The sequence below is a fragment of the Urocampus carinirostris genome, chromosome 2, assembly GCF_059441175.1.
Source record: "Urocampus carinirostris isolate Australia breed hairy pipefish chromosome 2, RoL_Ucar_1.0, whole genome shotgun sequence".
Taxonomy (NCBI): Eukaryota; Metazoa; Chordata; class Actinopteri; order Syngnathiformes; family Syngnathidae; genus Urocampus; species Urocampus carinirostris.
In genome coordinates this window covers 10,432,931-10,451,309 of record NC_142350.1, presented here as the reverse complement: position 1 = coordinate 10,451,309, position 18,379 = coordinate 10,432,931, and the positions used below count along the sequence as shown (strand labels likewise).

General features: G+C 35.7%; 1 protein-coding gene across 2 annotated transcripts in view; it reads left to right on the top strand.

Moving 5' to 3' along the window:
• crybg2 (crystallin beta-gamma domain containing 2) overlaps nucleotides 1–17,743 on the top strand; it is a 38,392-nt gene extending 20,649 nt beyond the window's left edge. For both annotated transcript variants that reach the window (XM_088328864.1, XM_088328863.1), the window contains exons 8-25: nucleotides 2,831–2,878; nucleotides 4,569–4,687; nucleotides 6,278–6,512; nucleotides 6,671–6,810; nucleotides 6,885–7,011; nucleotides 7,098–7,133; nucleotides 8,078–8,217; nucleotides 8,292–8,418; nucleotides 10,640–10,803; nucleotides 10,882–11,008; nucleotides 11,089–11,121; nucleotides 14,221–14,333; nucleotides 14,394–14,523; nucleotides 14,596–14,735; nucleotides 15,734–15,857; nucleotides 15,943–16,101; nucleotides 17,048–17,207; nucleotides 17,271–17,743. In XM_088328864.1, the coding sequence (XP_088184990.1) occupies nucleotides 2,831–2,878; nucleotides 4,569–4,687; nucleotides 6,278–6,512; nucleotides 6,671–6,810; nucleotides 6,885–7,011; nucleotides 7,098–7,133; nucleotides 8,078–8,217; nucleotides 8,292–8,418; nucleotides 10,640–10,803; nucleotides 10,882–11,008; nucleotides 11,089–11,121; nucleotides 14,221–14,333; nucleotides 14,394–14,523; nucleotides 14,596–14,735; nucleotides 15,734–15,857; nucleotides 15,943–16,101; nucleotides 17,048–17,207; nucleotides 17,271–17,362 (2,214 nt within the window). In that variant the 3' untranslated portion in view covers nucleotides 17,363–17,743. The remainder of the gene's footprint in view (nucleotides 1–2,830; nucleotides 2,879–4,568; nucleotides 4,688–6,277; nucleotides 6,513–6,670; nucleotides 6,811–6,884; nucleotides 7,012–7,097; nucleotides 7,134–8,077; nucleotides 8,218–8,291; nucleotides 8,419–10,639; nucleotides 10,804–10,881; nucleotides 11,009–11,088; nucleotides 11,122–14,220; nucleotides 14,334–14,393; nucleotides 14,524–14,595; nucleotides 14,736–15,733; nucleotides 15,858–15,942; nucleotides 16,102–17,047; nucleotides 17,208–17,270) is intronic.
• The last annotated feature ends 636 nt before the right edge of the window (nucleotides 17,744–18,379 follow it).

Below are 18,379 nucleotides of genomic sequence, written 5' to 3'. Positions count from 1 at the left end.
TGTATATACTGTGTGAGTGTGAAAAAAAAATATCGCTATAGACTAACTTCACGGATACAATATGAGAAAATACATCAAAAAACACAAGGGAAACAAATAAGCATGTAAGAAATATTTAAAAAATGACCCTGAGGACATTTTAGAAGAAGACATGAATGACCAAGGAGTGAACGAACACAATGTTGCCTAGACACAAAGTATTTTAATGGGATCTATTAACGTGACAGATGATTACAGGTAACCTCCCACAGAAATCGTTAGTGACATTCTGGTAAAGGTATAATAGCAATTCCTTGTGGCTAGCATACAATACATACACTCTGGCTTCTAATTTTTACCTTTTATTTGCTTAACCATGCTGATTCTAATGCATTGTGTTTTCCATTTAAAGATGAGCGAAAGAAGCTCAGATTGGCCTTGATTTAAGTTGATTGCGACCAATAGCAGTAATCTTCTACTTTTAAATCTAAATTAGCACCTGATATAATCTGCTGAGCGACCTGGATTCAATAGAAGTGTACCTATTTTCAAGCTATTAAAGGTGTTGAGTGGTTAGAATCCCATTTTGCCACAGAACAAATGTCCCTTACGGTTCTGGTATCATATGGTAGCCCACAAGGGTCTGTTATGAGCCTTTAGGCTCATTTGTAAGAAAATTAAAGATTTCCATCTGGTGTTACTTTGTTACGGAAAGTTTTGGTTGGACCCAATTTTTGAGTGCAAAACATGATCTCTCTTCTGTGGAAAAATTAGGTCATGCAGTTAAATCAGTTAACAAATTAACATTTTTAACCAAATTCCTTAATCTATAATGTGCACCTTGGCAATCTGAGTGAACAAGGATATGGTTTATAGCTTCCTCCTCATCTTGTGTACCAAAGGAATGTGCTGCATGCTAAGAACCAAAGTAGACTTCATGTTCCCTGAGCTCGCAAAAGTATTGAAGGGGTTTACATTTTGCCACCGTCTTCATTCATTTAATCCATTAGTGGCATAACTAGCTGGAGGGCACAAGACTTCGCTCTTCTTTAGATCAGCTTGTTCTCCCCATGCTCCACACCCTTCCCAACTATCTTTAAACGACTGCAACACGAAGCCACACCTTTTTGTGTTGTCTTGCACTCATTATTATCTGATGAAGTTGACTTGACACCTGACATAAATCATCACCTTTTTTGCCGGATGATTTATTTCATTTTTCATTCAGTTTGGTCAGTAGGTTGACGTTCATTAATGCTGAATTTGCACATTCTGGCATCACAGCAGATGTTTTATGAGCACATGGAAGAACATTTCTTCTTTGTGTATTACTTTATTCTACATTGTTCAAGTGTGTTACCTTAATGGATCACATAAGTCCAGAAGTAGAAATTCCACTATTACTGTATAACTTATAGCTTTTTTTATATGATGATTTTACTTTGAAAACTATACATTTTTTAATTTTTTAAAGTTTAGCAGACACTCAAAATAAGGAAAGAAGACATCTATGGATTTTGAGCTTTCAAGGAGAACAGAGGAGCTCAAACCTCTGATAAGAAATTCCAACCTGTTCTAAAAGATTTGCCTAAAGGGCGAGGAAATCAAACAACAGCAGCAGGTTTTGCCAAAAGTGACAATGATGTTCCCAGTTCATAATAGTCAAAACAACGAACAACATCCATCCATTATCTACTCCGCTTATCCCCAGTAGGGTCGCTGGGTGCTGTAGCCCATCTAAGCTATCTCTGGACAGTGGGCAGGGGACACCAGTGCACAATAATCATCGGAATAATTAACTGGCATTCTATTCAATCTATTTTGCAGGTTCCAATATCAAGAACAGAGTAAACTTATCAGATTTCCATACCACATTTGTCAGATGTGATACCCAAACCTTCAGTAATCAATACATATATCACATACTGATACCATTAGTATATTAAATTATTTTCCCCAATGTTTTATTTTTTAAGCATTCATTTGGGGGGGGGGCGGGGGGTTTATCTTAGTTCAAATTACGTAGCCTACAAAAATGCACTTGTTCCAAATTGATGACAACACAATTTGGCCTTGGTTCTTATTTGCTTTGCTGATAAAATCTTAAAACAGCCTTAAAAAGTAACAAAAAAAGAAAATTAAGGAGTTCCACAATCTATTTTGTTTCATACGTTGTGGCCTGATTGAGAAGGTTGTAGAAGTCTACTGTATGTCGTTGTACCGTGCAGAAAGTAAATGTTGACTTATTTATTATTGAACATCCTTAATCGATTGCTTTTGGGTTTTAAAACAAAAATCACAAGGGAACGGAATACACTCCAACTTAAATGTAAAAACAAAAAAACAAAGCAACAGAGTATCTCTAAATAACGACACAATGCAGTCCTTGTTTCTTGTTCACGGAAACTAATTTGAGTGGTACCCAATACGAAATAGACTCTCGAGCAAAAACACACTTCAAGTTGTCCATCACGGATGCATTTAAACATTCCACAATTGTATAAGGGACCGTGTGTAAACAGTGGAAACGTACAGCGATTCTATTAATTTGTTGTTGTTTCGGTGCGCCGCACTTATTATCGGCATGCTTGACACTGCCGGGCATCAGGTTAAACAGGTACACATCAACAAACACTCGTCAAAGAGATTATGCACAAAAAAGAGCTAGCAGTAAATACAATTCGATAGCTCTGAATGTATATAATTATACTTTTTATGCATGTTGAATTGCCTATGTGCCTGTAATTACTGCTTACGAAAGATGTGGTTTTATGTTCATGGGGTGGATAAGAAGTTCCGAGAAATGGCTTCTTATTGATCATTATTCGTAATACATTTTTTTTGCCCCTAGCTTACCAAAGAAAAAGAACATGGAAAACTCAACCCTCGTCCTGGGAAGGTGAGTCTGTCTTCAAACCACTCAAATTAAATCATTCTCATCAAACTCTGTGTGCAAATCATCAATGGCATTTCGTGTCAAATTCAAGCAGGTTGAATTCAAGGTGACGCTAAATTACGGCACCGCCCAAAAGTCTTAGAGCGTACTTTTGTTAAGTATACTGAGATTTTTTTGGTTTCCCCGTTTGAATCTTCCTAATCAACTTATAATTTACTTTAATTCTTATAATTGAACAATAAAGGTTTTAATTTAAAATTTGGTTTCATGCAGTGTCTGGAACTGGAAAAAGTTACCGGACACCAAGGCAGACAACTCTGAAAAGTTGCCATCCCAGCCATATGGTTGCCTGCACCATTTTTCACAAATTGAAACACACTAAGACGACTAATCGCAATAAAAGAAACCATTGTTGCAAAGTATTAAGGATTGATAATCAGAATATATATCAGAACAACACTTTAAAATTAAGTTTATTATAAATCTACTAACATTCATTGCATGTATATAACATCGCTGTTTTCCAACTGCCATCAGTATGTACCTGTATTTACTCATCTTCATTCATGCAATGTTTGCGTTGTGTCAAATTTCCAAACAGAAGAAAGATTTCGAAATCAAAATAAAGCAATCGTTTGATTTGGGGGGAAAAAAAAGATTATTTTTTTTTCTTGAAAAAGTTGTCGGCCACCCGGGCGGAGACGTTTTGTAAGTTGTACGCCCGACGTAAAAGATGCACGCCCTGGGCGTCCGGGCAGACATTATTTCAGACATTGCTTTATGGTTTAGAAACTGTTTTTGACTGGTACTTTGATTTTATTTTATTTTTTCCAAGACAAATTTCTGATGTCAATACCACTCCAACTTCAAAATCGAAAATCTCACCAAAGAAAGAAAAATTACAAATAAAAAGGTTCCTTTTTTATTCCAATATAACCCAGAGGGACGGCCGCCACCATGCTGTATTTTCCCAAGACACATCACAGGAAACAAACAAGAATCCATACCCATCCATCCATATCTATACACTACTAAGGTTCAATCCAAACCAACTTTCTGTCTTCATTTTTTATGTACAGGAAATTTCTTTCTATTCCTTTAATTCTTAGCTCTTGATCCTGAAAGGTTCCACAACGTAAACATCAAAACCAGTGTATCAAAATGTACCGATAAACTATACAAATCCATTCAAACCAACAATGTGTCTTTTTTTTCCATTTTTTACAAAATTACTTTATTTCCATGGGTTGTCTTTTTAGAAAATTACCTTTTTTGTTTTCTACAATATGATACCTTTTTTGTGTTGTTCAAACAAAATGACAACAGTTTTGTGGGGAGTTGGTTTGTGCAATACAATAATTTTTTTAGTTATGAATGAGATTTTGGGGGATTTAAAACGAACTTGTCATTTTTTTAACAAGGTGTGCTGGACAAGCCACCTAATTTAGGGCTTTTTTCAACAGCAATTATAGTTGTTGTTTTGTATAAAATGACCTATATTTTTCGTTTATTTGTACAAGATGACTTCATTGTTGCGTTTGTACAGACATAAGCCAAATAACCCTTGAAACTGGGTCAATTTCTCCAAGTAGTCATTAATTGCAGATTTATCCCAAATTGGGCTATTTTTTCTCTTTTGTCTCTCTCAATATGGCAAAAATGTAACTGTAATATTTTTATATATTTTATGCAGATGTATATCTTTGACCGGCCCGGAATGTGTGGCCAGAGGATCGAGTTGCGGAGTGATGTTGTCGATGCTACATCCTGGGAGCTGCAGGAGACCATCTCCATCAGGGTGGTCCGAGGAGGGTATGACACAAAATAGACACTTTCAAATGAACACGTAAAGACCACTAATGTTTAAGTTATCATTGTAGTTGAAAAGTAAGACCCTGCCAGCACACTTAGATAATTGCACTAAGACGTTTATTGCTGTTATCGGCACTAAATGTGTCAAAGTCAAATGTACGGAGGGACAAATAGAAAAAGCTATGGACTGGTCTGATGAAATGTTGACACTTTTCAATATGACTCATATAGTTTAGTGAACCTAGTTATACCTACTGCAAACCTTAAAAATAGTATGACCAGATAAACAAAGCTGTATTTTCCTATGGCTGTGTAGTTTTCGAATTTCAACAGGCAAAAACTGTACATTTATTTTGTATAAGAAAAAAAACATAAAACAGGGTTCGTACGAGGGCTTGAAAAATTTAAAATTTCTAAATTTTAATGTTGCATTTTCAAGGATTGAAAAGTGAATTTCGGGAGAAGCGCTTGTCAATGTTTTTGAATTATTGCCAACTTTGCTTAAAAATGATGCGGACATTGCTCTCTAGTGGCTTTGCTTCGCTATTGCATTTCTTCTCTGGTGATTAACGGCTACTTTTATTAGTTTGAATGATACTGTCCCATGAAGCGTCATCGCTACCTATGAGTCGCACCCAATATGACAGGTACATTCTACACCTAAAAATAGGGTACTATGAAATGTGTATAGCTGCAAAGATTACGTATAAATTATGGGCCATTCAAAAAACTAAAATAGTTTTTCCCAGTGGTAAATTTTAATGCAAAGAACTTCCTGCAACCGTTAATGAAAGCTAAACATTACCATCATTTTACCCAACACCTGTATGGCGAGAGATATGTCTCAAAAATATTCACACACGTATCGTTCAAATCCACAAATATATTCACGATTTTCTCAAGATCTAAACTCATATGTCTTGACAAATGCACACGCAAGATGAAAGATCGCATATCTAAATAGTAGATATATTTGTGGCTCTGCAAATTATATGATACACCGGTTTCCCTCTTTTATTGATAGTAAAGAAATTGAAAAATTGGCTTTGAAAGTCCTTAAAAAGTGATTGAATTTGGTTATAGAAAAGGTGTACAAACCCTGATGACATGAAAATTAAATGAAAGAAGCCGGTATTATTCAGGCACCATAGGTTGCCTCTATTTTCAATCTGAGTAAAAGTGGGCTAAATATGCTTAAAAGAAAAAAAAAACAGTTTTCTCTCATTCTCTCAACTGAATTATTTTTAAAATATAACTTGATTGAATACAATAAAGTGCAAAATTATACTGAGCGAAAACCCAAACTTTCTTCAAAAAGTAGCACACAGTGAAAAACAACGATTGTTGTATATTGTAAGTTCTGACGTCTACAGATGTCACTGGCACTGAACGCGTTAAAATGCAAATCTGTTAAACACCACACTCCCTAAGAATTAATGTCACCCTTTCTAACCTAATCTTTTCCGGCATGCTCAAGCCGTGCCAAAATAACTCCTCTGCATTCCTTCAATAGCTAACACACCCACACAAAAAACAAACACAACATGGAAATATTGCGCAAAGAACTAACAGGTGTTCGCTCCTCTCCAGATGGGTGCTGTATGAAAAGCGCAACTTTAAAGGAGAGAAGATCGCATTGGACGAAGGAGATATCACGCTCACTTGCCCCTTTCAGCAAGCGGAAGAGGATGATGTGCAACAAGCAAATGGACCAAAAGTCGCTGGAGAACAGAAGGCTGAGCAGAACAAGGAGACCAGCGAGGAAGAGACCAAAACTAAATCGGCTAAGAAGTTTATTATTGGATCTGTTCGAAGAGCGGTCAGGGTAAGAGGATAATTTTTGTAATTATTTTGGTAAAAGTTGTACTACTGCCATCTAGAGGTCAAAAGAATTTTGCAAATACGTTTGCATGCTTTGAGTGTATTTGAGAATATACATCACTTCATGTTTTTATTCTGAATTGATTCATTTTTCTTTTGTAGGACTACAGTGTCCCTGAAATCAGTCTATTCCCCGAGGAGAACGCCGAAGGCAAGAAAGTCATCTTCAGGGATACATCAGAGGATGCTCGCATTTTCGGATTCCCCATCAAGGCTAACTCCATCATCATTAACGCTGGACTGTGAGTCATGGAGTTGCAACAGAGGACGTCAATCATCACATGTTGATGTTAATTTGATTTGTGGTTCAACACAGGTGGCTGGTGTTTTCCAAACCCTTTTTTGAGGGCTCGCCGCGTGTATTGGAGGTCGGGGGATACTCTAATCCTGCTGCCTGGGGGGTGGAACAGCCATATGTAGGGTCGTTGCATCCACTCAAAGTAGTAAGTGATTCTCAGGGAAATAAGTTCATTTTTGTTTTTGCTTCCTACAAAAACGTGTTTATGCATGGGTGTGTTTTTTTTTATAGGGGGAACCAAAAGTGGAAAACATAAGTGAACCCAAGGTAAGAAATTGCATCAGTATTTCTATAGATTTGTGTTGCTAATGAACGCAAATAATTTTTAATCAATTCACTGAGTGTAGCAACCTATACAATCAATGAATATATAAAAAAACATTCTACAGATTTAAGAAGTCGTGTACAGCATACTCTTCGCTGTAGGGTACTGTACTATCCATTCATCCAAATTTGATTAAGTGTAGCAACCAAATCACAAAAAAAATAAATTTACAAATGTATTGTGTTTTATTTTTGTTCCACTAGAAAAAGGTCTATTCCTCTTATTTGTATTTTTCTACTAGAAAGATTTTCCCCCCAAAATTGATGAAATTATAAGGTTAATATACATTTTTAGAAAATGTACTAAATAAAATGTAAATATTTTACTTATTTCTTTTATATGTTGATTAATGGACTTTTTGCAGTGTTTTCTCGCAACCTAAAATATAAAAATTAAATACACATATGCTGAAATAATTAACTAAATTCTAAAAGAAATGTATTCACTGTTTCACACAGAGTTAGGTGATTTCTTACATTTATTCACAAAAATCCAGCACTTTTTGCATTGCAGTAATCCCTTATTGTAACGCGGTTCACCTTACTACAGAATAATTTACTCATGAAATACAAAAGTTAACGGATCAAATATAAAGTAATTTTATTTTTTGAACCAATTACTGGACCTATAAAAGAGGTTTGCTCTTAAGTTTCAATCTTTAATAGTGTATTTAATTTTCTGATAATTGTAAAATAAAAATAAACTACTTCATAGATGTTGCCTATTACTGGTTCTTTTTGGAATTTAACTCCTAACAAACAAAGATTCATTGTACATCCAGGCAATTTTCTAAAGTAGATTTTCTGACCCTTTTCTGGCTTTCAAGTGTCCCAAGTTACCAACAAACTTTAATTTTTTGTGAAAAAACGGTGCCATTTGTCTTCAGATTGAAATCTATGAAAGGTCATACTTCACCGGCAAGTCGAGGGTCCTTACTTCCAACACGAGAGATTTTATGACGCGAGTGGACAGGCAGCAGGGAGCCTTCATGTATTCGGTGGGCTCCCTCAAAGTGCACGGAGGAATGTGAGTGCCATTTTCGAACCTTTGTGAACCTCATCAGTGCTATACTATTATTGCTTGTGTTTGTGTCATCATAGATGGGTGGGCTATGAAAAGGAGGGCTACAGAGGCCACCAGTACCTTTTGGAGGAGGGCGAATACCACGACTGGAGGGTTTGGGGAGGAACAAACTCTGAGCTGCGCTCTGTTAGGGTCTTACAAGCTGTACGTTTTTTTTTTTCCTCTACAAGTTCAAATAGATTGTTTGTATCCAGGTGAAAAGTACATTTATGGCATAATCTAATAAAAATATAACTGTAATTTGACCTAAATTCACGAAAGCAAGTGCCCAAAATGGACTCATAGTTCACTTAGGTTATTTTATTTTTTCCGAAAATGAGCTTCAACTTTTTCTTTATTTGAAATCTTAATTAATCTTCTTTTTGTTGAAAAAAAAATTTTGTCCTATGATAAAATGTACGTAATATTCTTCTGCACCAAATGCTAATGTAGCCGCTCTCCACACTGAAAATTTGCATTTTGTTTACCGTTTTCTGTATAAAATATAGTATTGTCTTTCATTCTGTTGTCGAAAACTAGGTTTATATTTTATTTTGGAGACAAGCCTGGTATACCCTGAGGTCAAAACCTAGTATCGTCTTCTCTTATGCTAAAACTAGCATAATATATCTACACTAAACATTGTGGTCTTCTATGCCAAAAATCAGTTTTCTCGCCCGTACCAGAAATTAGTGTTTTGTTCACCGTTTTAATATAAAATCAAGTATCTTCTTTTATACTGAAAATTATTTTTTTTGTCGATTAGCATAGTCTTTTTGTGTAGGAAATTAACATTGTCTTCTCCTGTGCTAAAACTGGCATCATCTTGCCTCAGGGAAAAGCCTGATCCCCGTCCCCGCATCCATCCTATCAAACAACGGGACTCGCTGACCCATTCAATCCGTCTAACCTCACTTTCCCACACTGTTATATATGTTTGTCATTCTGCTGTTTTTGTAATGTAATGCCTGTTGTTTTTCCCCGGTACAGTCAATGGAAGTAAATTTCCCTAAGAGGACCAAAAAATGAAATCTATCTAATCTTCCTCTCCGCCAAATGTTAGTGACCTCTTCCCTGCCGAAAATCTGCATTTTTGCTACACTAAAGACATGTACTTTGTTTGGAATTTTCTATATTTAAAAAAAAGTGATTTATTTTATGTTACATTGAAAACTACCTTAGTAAGCTTCTTTTACATTGAAAATTAGCTCAGTCTTTTATGCCAAGAACTAGCATAGTTTTTTTATCATGACAAATTCCCCCTTTGATTTTCTTTTTCTTTTTTCACTTTAAAAATTAATGTCACTGTCTTTTGTGATAAGTACTACCAAATAATAGCATCGTTTACTTTGAAAACAAATAGCATATTATCCTTTATTGGAAATTAAAATATTTTTCCCTTCCAAAAAAGCATTACGGTTTTATACTAAAAACTAACGTAGTCTTCCATTGTATCAATTGTCTTCCATTTTCGTCTTTGCAGAAAATTTGCGTCCTCTTTTTAACGTCAAAAATTTCTGTCCTTTAAACAAAGAAGTAACAGATTCTTCTTCTGATGCTAATGTTGTTTTCTTCACATGTTCAAATGTTCATATTATCCTTCATTGGAATTTAGCGTCTTCTTCCATTCAAAACATAGCCGTATTATATATAGAAAATTAGCATAGCAAATATTAGCATTGTTTTCTCCTACTCTAAAACTATAATCATTATTTGTGCCATACGTTAGTGTCATCCCTGCTATGATAATGAGCCCCTCATCCACACTGAATATCTGTTTTTTCACCTTTTTCTATAATAAAATCAGTACATGTCTTTGATGCTGAAAATGACATACTTCATTGTCTATTTTACATCGAAAACTTGTGTCACTGTCTTATATGTAAAGAATTAGCATAGTCTTGTACTGTGCCAAATGCTAGCGTTGTCTCCTTGGCAGGAAATTAGCATCTTTCTTTTTGTAGTACATAAAAAAATTGCGTCATTGTCTTATTTCCTAAGAAATAGCGTCGTCTTCTTATGTGCCAAATGCTCATTTGTTTTTGTTCTATTTATTCTTTGCAAAAAAAGCAAAAATCATTGGGCATAAACATCCTCTTCCCTTCCGAAAACAGGACAGTTCTCTACATTGAATTTGAGCATAGCAATAATTAGCATTGTCTCCTCTATGCTGAAACAATCGTTATTTTATACTTCCAAAACTTGTGTTGTTTTTTTTACATTGAAAACAGTCATTGGTTTGCTCTGTTGGCACAGTCTTTTTTTCAATAATATGGCTTCATTGTTAAATCCACTCCTGAAAATCACTGCTAAATGATCCGTAAAATAAGGTACTTGGATAATTGTACCATTAGTTCAATCCACGTTGTATTTTCCGGTCCAACAGGACTTTGGCGCCGACCCCTTAATGGTGATGTTCGAGCAGCCCGACGAAGAGGACGGTGTGGTCTCCCAAGAGGAGAACACCTTCGAGGTGACTGAGGCCATCCCAGATGTTGAGCTCTTTGGCTTCAAGATCAACACGCGCTCCATTCAAGTATTCAGTGGTTTGTAAGTCACAATGAAAATGATTCCGTTACAATGTTCAAAATGGTCATTAAGTCATTTAGTTGACCTGTCTCTTACCAGGTGGGTCGGATACTCCCACGTGGATTTCTCAGGTAGCCAGTATATCCTAGAGAAAGGTTTCTATAATAATTGTGGTGACTGGGGTTCCCGTGACACACGAATCTGCTCAGTGCAACCTGTTCGTCTGGTGAGGCCACTGAGAACTTAAAAAATATTGTTTGCTTGAGTGGGTTGTGTGGTGATTAATATTCAATTTGTGTAATTTAGGCTCCAACTGATGGGAACAGGAACAGAAATGAGGTGGGCATTTAACGCATTTTGTTCAACCCAAGGTTTATAGCTTTTACCAAATGCCTAGTTTAGTACGGCAGTTTATAGTAAATTGGAAAAATATGTATTTTCTATGAAAACTACAAAAATTTGTAAAAGAAACAAAAAACAGTCAAGCAATGACCATTGTATTAAAAATTGAAATTTTCCTTTGTTATTGGTGGTGCATTAGTGTCATCTGCTGGACACTTTCAATTACAACAGATTGGTGTGTTTTTTTTAATGGGATAACATTGTCTAATGACCACTTTTGACTTAAAAATTAGCTATTGAATGCTACTACGAAAATATTTCCAAAATTTGAAAACTATCCTTCCATTCACAAATATTATTTTCAATGTGTGGAAGCTCTGCTTTTCATTTTTGGTGGTATTTTTCACAATTTAGATGTGATCGATAAATAGATACAGACTTTAATTTCGTTTTTAGCCAATCAAAAGATGGGGTGGCTTAAGGAAAGTTTTTTTTTTAATGCACTTCGTTGCAGTACTCACTGAAACAATTGCCAGTGGCGTTAATGAGAAGCTTCGAAAATCATAAACATATCTCGAGTGTCACCTGGTGGTTTTAAGGTCTCAGCACACGATTTCGTAAACTGCCCAATCAATCAGTTGTGTGCAGGATCGGCCCAAGCCTTCATGGGGCCCTAAGCAAAATATGATTTGGAGCCGACGATTACTTGTTAATTTGGATACCTACTAGAACTCATTCCATGTTCTACTCCAGGGGTAGGCAACTATTTGGAGTCAGGGGCCGCATATTGGACATGTTATACTTCTTTTTCAATTGATTAGTTTCATCAAATTGCTTTTAAAACGACCACAATTAGAGCAAAATAGTATATTACGTCCTCGTTTTAAGCAATTTATTTGTTATTTACTTTTGAAGTATTACTGAATTTTTTTATTATTATGATTTTTAGTATTTCTTAAAGTCAGGTTTTTATTGACATTATGAAGTATTTGAGTATTACTGTAGCTTGATTTTTGTACTATTATTTAGTATTTCTTCGAAAGTAGATTTTTGTTGTTGTATACCTGAAGTATTTTTGTATTTTTTTGTTTTATTACAGTAGCTTTATGATTATAGCATTTTTGTAGTGTTACTGCAGTATTCTTTTTTTAAGTATTTTTGTACTTTCTCTGTTGTATTTTGTAGTATTTCCATATAAGAATGTTTGTCGTATATCTGTAGTATTTTCGTAGTACAGTGTTACTGTAGTTTTATTTTTGTAGTATTATTTTTATATTTCCATAGGAGATATTTTCGTAGTATCGCCAAAGGTGTAATTTGTAGTATTTCTGTTGTAAACCTCTTGTAGTAGAATTTTTGTAGTGATATTTCTTTAGTAGTTTATAATACTCTAGTATTATGTATTGTTATTTTTAGTATTTCAGTAGAAGTATAATTGATGTATTTCCAAAACAGTATTTTTTAGGATTTTTGCGATATTACTGTAGTTGTCTTTTTGTAGTATTTTTTGAGTAAATTATTCTGTAGTTATATTTTGTAATATAGTATTACTGTATCTGTATTTTTGTTGTAATTCTATACTATTTTTTTGTTTTCAGAATGAAGGCAAAATAATATATGAGGTCCGTGTTTTTTAGCACTATATTTGATATTTAGTTTTGTAGTTGTGTAGTATTTCTGTAGAAGTATTTTTGAGTGGACACACAAAGTGACAATGGGAACAATTATTGGCCCAAAAAAAGTTAACCATTCTTAGGGGGCCCTAGTGGTTGCGGGGCCCTAAGCAGCAACTTAGCTCGCTTATGCTTTGGGCTGGCTCTAATTGAGTGTCAGTAATCAAAAATGTATTTATAACACATATTTTTTTCAGCCTATGAAAAATGGGATTTATTATGGAGGCCAACAGTCCAAAAACGGGGATATTTTACCTTATCATTCTAAAACATGTTCTTTCCTATTCACTAAAAACGATGACCGCTTGGTCCATTTTGAGTCTTTACATATTATATTATCCTTTATATTATTATTTCTTATCTGGCATCCCGAGTGTTGGTTTTAAGGTGCTTTATTTTTAGCACGTACAAAGACAAATACGGGACACAATACTGTAATCTGTTGCTACTTCGGGCTTCTGTGCATAGCACGTTGAAAAATGTTCATTTGAAATGAACAGCAACCATGCAGCTGCGATCCATTTTCCCTGGTCTCCTATTGCTCCGAGTAGAAGCCTGCAGAGCGCACTTTTGTCGGGCCTTGCGGCGCTTTTTTTTGTTGTTGTGTCCACCAAAAAGTGAACTGCCTTGTACGGCCACGATCCAGTATCCCTGATTGCATATTGCTGAGCGTTGATCAACAGATACCACTTTTGTTGGGCCTGGCGGCTTTTTTTGTCGTCATTTCCACACAAACAAAACTGCAGTTGTGAGCCATTATACCCAATATGCGCACTATTTATGGTGTTCAAGTTAAAGAATTGAGGAGAGCGATTCTGTACTTAGCTCCTTCACGATAAAACCTGGACGTATAAAGGATTCATTTTGCTTCATAAAAGCTAGCAGTTGCGGAGCACTGATCTGCCCATCTGTAGAATTGAATGTATAGATAAAAATACCTACAAACATCTGCCTTATAAAGAAACAAGCACATAAAAAATGAGGCCGAAATAAATGTAATTGATGCATTTTGTGGGCACCTGCGTAAGGCAATTTTGTCCAGGGGGCTCACTGTTTTGGCATTCCACTATTGCTAAGAGCAGGGGCTGACAGAGGTATTTTTTCTTTTATTTATGCAGCTGAAATGTGCCATTGTGGCCCCCCTTAAATGAACCATTATCCTTAGTTGTCTATTGCTGACAGCGAGGGGCCAAGAGAGCATATTTTTGTCATGTGTGCTGGCTCTTTTTCCATTCTTTCCCTATTCAATGAACAGCACCCATGTGGGCTTGATCCATTATTCCGCGTTGAATATTGCGGCGAGCCGAGGCCAGCAGTGCGCATGTTATAATAGGGTTCTCTTTACGATTTCCTGCAATAAAGTACACCCTATGAGTTAATCCAATTAAAAACTAATCCTACCCATATTGCTTGCCTTCCTCAGATATTGTTGTACTCTGAGCCCGAATACAGAGGAACATGCCTCATCTTCAACTTCAAACAGGACGCTGTCACCGAAGAATTCCAGACCAAATCTTGCAGAGTTGTCGGAGGAAGGTGAGTTATATACAACACTAACACATGTGACGAACATTAAAGTCTCCTTTTGTTTTTCAGCTGGGTCCTCTACGAGAACAAAGACTTTTCCGGGACCATGTACGTCTTATCAGAAGGAGGCTACAGCTCGTTGATAAGCATGGGATGCACATCTAGCACCTTCATTCGATCCGTCAAAGCCGTACCGATGGTCAGCTTCATCCTCTTTCAAACATTTGATCTTTTCCAGAGTGACACTGAATCTCTCATCTCTCTTTTGCAGAGTTTCTCTGTTCCGTCCATATCATTGTTTGGACTCGAAGGTCTTGAGGGACGAGAAATCTCAACAGACTCTGAGCTTATCAACATGGTAGCGGAGGGTTTTAATGATCATATTCTTTCTGTCAGGGTCAATAGTGGCTGGTGAGTACGTTGGAATCATAATTCATCTTTTATCATAATAGAGAAAAAGATAAGCAGGAAGCTACAATTTTCCTTTGACTTATACTTATTTTTTTTTAATTGACTCCCATTACAATTCCTAATTTCTTACTCCTTATGGTACTTATAGAGTCATCGAAAACACAGTTCAGTTTTTGTATGCCTATGAACACCATAAACCTTTGTTTACTAATATATATTAAAAAATAATAATCATATTTATAAATCATTCAAATAAGTAAAGTTAAAAAAGAATAGTTATAATGTTGTTATAAGGTATGAATGTATTTCCCTTAACCATTAGGGTCTTGGGGCCACCATTTATTGTGGTGTGTCTTGGGCAAGTACAGCCAGGTGGTGCCCATCCCTCTCCAGGCCCACAAATGTTTTCTTCCCCTTCTCGAACCGGGGACCTTTCGCATGTTAGGCAAATGTGCTAACCTTATGTATATCTGTATGTCTATGTGCATATGTCTGTCTGTGTGTGTGTGTGTGTACATATATATATATATAATTTTTTTTTTTATTTATTTTTTTTGTAACACATTGTTTTTTAATAAGTAATGAAAATAAACAATGTTGTAAAAAATATAATAATGATAGTTTTACTTAACTAATGAAAAAATAATTAACTATGTTAACAAACTAAAAATTCAAAATGAAATTAAAAAAACAAAACAAGTGAAGCATACCCCTCCCTATTCAAGAACCACTCTTCTGAGTGGTCGATAGAAGAAAATATAATGACTGAGTCGTGGGGGAAAAAAAGAAACAAAGATTTTATCTGATTGTACCGAGGCTAAGGAAGAGTGGATGATTTTAGTGAATATTCAGTTTTAAAAAGAAAAATGAAACAGCAAAGAACCAGTGCCTCAGAAATGAGCCCTGGAGCAAAACCTAAAATACAATAAAAGACAATTTATTGCAAAACATGTTAAGATTCTGCATCTTATTTCTTTCTTTCTCTCTGTTCTTCCCAGCTGGGTTGTATGTGAATTTGGCAACTATAGAGGGCGCCAGTTCCTCCTGGAGCCAATGGAAATCACCAACTGGCCCAAGTTCAGCTCTGTGAAGACGATTGGCTCCATGTATCCCATCAGACAGGTCTGGCAACAAGTCACTTGATACTTGGGTTTTATTTTTCTAGCTAAATGTATCCAAGGTAGATTTCTAACCTGATGTTTTGCAGAAGCGACACTTTTTCCGCATCCGGAACACCGACAACCATTACTTCATGTCTATCCAAGGCGGTGTGGAGGAAATGAAGTCCGGACGGGTGGTGGTTTCACCGGAGGCGGAGCCTATGAGTGATATCTGGTTCTACCAGGATGGACTCATCAAGAATAAGGTTTGTTTGGAATATGTGTTGCTCAAACCATTGGCGATCTGCAATTTGCTTTTGGGAGGAAAACATCTCGGCGCCACGAGCGTTAAGTATTAAACGTGTTTGATCATTTTAACACCCGGCCGCCAAATTCCTCACATGTGCGCAGCAGGGGGAAAAAGGCAAGCTGCTCTTTTTCACATCTTATGCTCTATAAATACAAAAGACTCGGTGACATCTGAAAACATTTCAGTTGCCCTTCTGGGAGGATAAATTAGTTGAATAAGATGGCAACATTATTCATACAATTTGTAACTGAAGCAAAACAGCAGGTTTGAAGGTACTTAATTCAATTGTCAGAATAATCAGCATGCCCTCGTTTTTGCAATGGGTTGCGTTCCAAAAAGGACCAGTGGTAGTCAAATTCCGCAAATGTGAAACATTTATTTACTAAATACTATATTATACATTAAAACCAAAGAGCAAACCCTATTTACAAGTGCATTGTTTTTTTAATTATTCAAAGTTTTGTTCTTTATAAGTATTTTTTTTTTACAAATAACTAATTAAAGAATAATATTGCGGCTATATTGCACTTTTATTATTATTATGTTTTTTATTTTTTACTTTAGACATTTCATCACAGTTTTGTGGACGTTATTGGTTGGCTAAAATGTGGCATGAAAATGCTTTTATTTTCCTTTAGCATGTCCGATTTCCAACTTTGATGGCGATCAATATCATCTTCCTCTTTTGAGCGTTTGTTGACATGATTGCCTTTAGAGAAAGTCAAAATTAGAAAAGGTTTGCATGTAGGTTCATACACTACAGTTTCCTTTCAGTATCCTTGGAGTCATTGTCCATTCTCTGGAGTTACCTTTGATTCAACCAAGTATGACAACAACAGCAAAAGGTGACTTCTAATGTCTGTGTTATAATCTGGAATGTTTTTTTGCTTGTTTTTTGGTAGCTTTCCCCAGTGATGAGCCTTCAAGTAATGGGTAATATTGAACCGGGAGCCAAATTGGTGCTATGGAACGAGACCCGGCAGCCATCTCAGACGTGGTTGGCCCAAATGAGAGGAAGAATCAGCAGCATTACCTTCCCTGGGATGGTCATCGACATCAAAGGTATCAACTGAATGTACTCACACACGGACAAATTTGACATTTATTTCATTCTTTGATTTCCAGGTGGCGAAAGCTACGACAAGGACTACGTGGTGATCATGCCAGAAAGTGACGAGAGACTAAGCCAACAGTGGGAGATTGTTTTGATCAATTAAATCGTCATGCCATCAAGATCTGACCCCCCCCAAATTCCTCAAATCAAGAGAGTCCCTCACTCAGCCGCCTTTTTAATGTATTATAGTCCGTATTTGTGTTATGTAGAGTATGGGAAAAAAGTATTTTAGGATTTAAAGTTTGAGCCATCAGACTTTAACGTGTTACCTTTTTAAAACAGCCTGCAGTTTACAAACGCACACTTTTTTTTAACAGTCAACTAAACGCTTTGAAAGTTGATAGATAAAGCCAAAGAATGTATGCTATGCAAAATATCTGAAAGCTATTTTTATATTGTATCTAACGTTTGAGATTGCTTCGAGCGAACGGCGCCTGAATAAACAGCTTGTTGTTCTTTGATAATAAAGATTATAATATATGAAGTTGGTTGTGGTTGTCAGATGCTAATAAAGTATTTTCAAGGAGAAAAATGTGGTCATAAAATGATTTCTGTTCAACAACATGCTGATTCATATATTTGATTGTTTTTGTCCAACACCATATTTTTTTCTTGTCATGCATTGTAAAACGTTGAGTTTAAGAATTGAGAAAGTATACCGTATTTTCCTGCACACCTCAAAACCCAGAACTGGCCATCAAATTAGTGTGCCTTATAGTCTTGAAAATATGGTAAGTTAGAATTTTTGGGAAATGCAAAAGCACTCTACTCTATATCACTTTAGCAAATTTCAAGAAGAGCGCAAAAAAATCCTCCCTGATACTTTATCTTGATTAAACTAAGATATGTGGAAGATATTTTCAGTATTTTTCTGTATTATAAGGCACACCTACGAAAAACGTTTGCCAGCAATTCAAAGATCCGCCCTATAGTCCGGAAAATACAGTAGTTACAACAATTGTTTTTGCACACAATTTTGCTAATAATGTATGCATATTTTTTTTCTCTTTTTTTTCTAGATTTGTACACTCTTTTTTTTTTTTTTACAAGGTTTTTGCATTTTTTAAAATTTTGCATTTTAGAGCTACATGCACATAAAGCTAGGTAAAAAAAATAATGG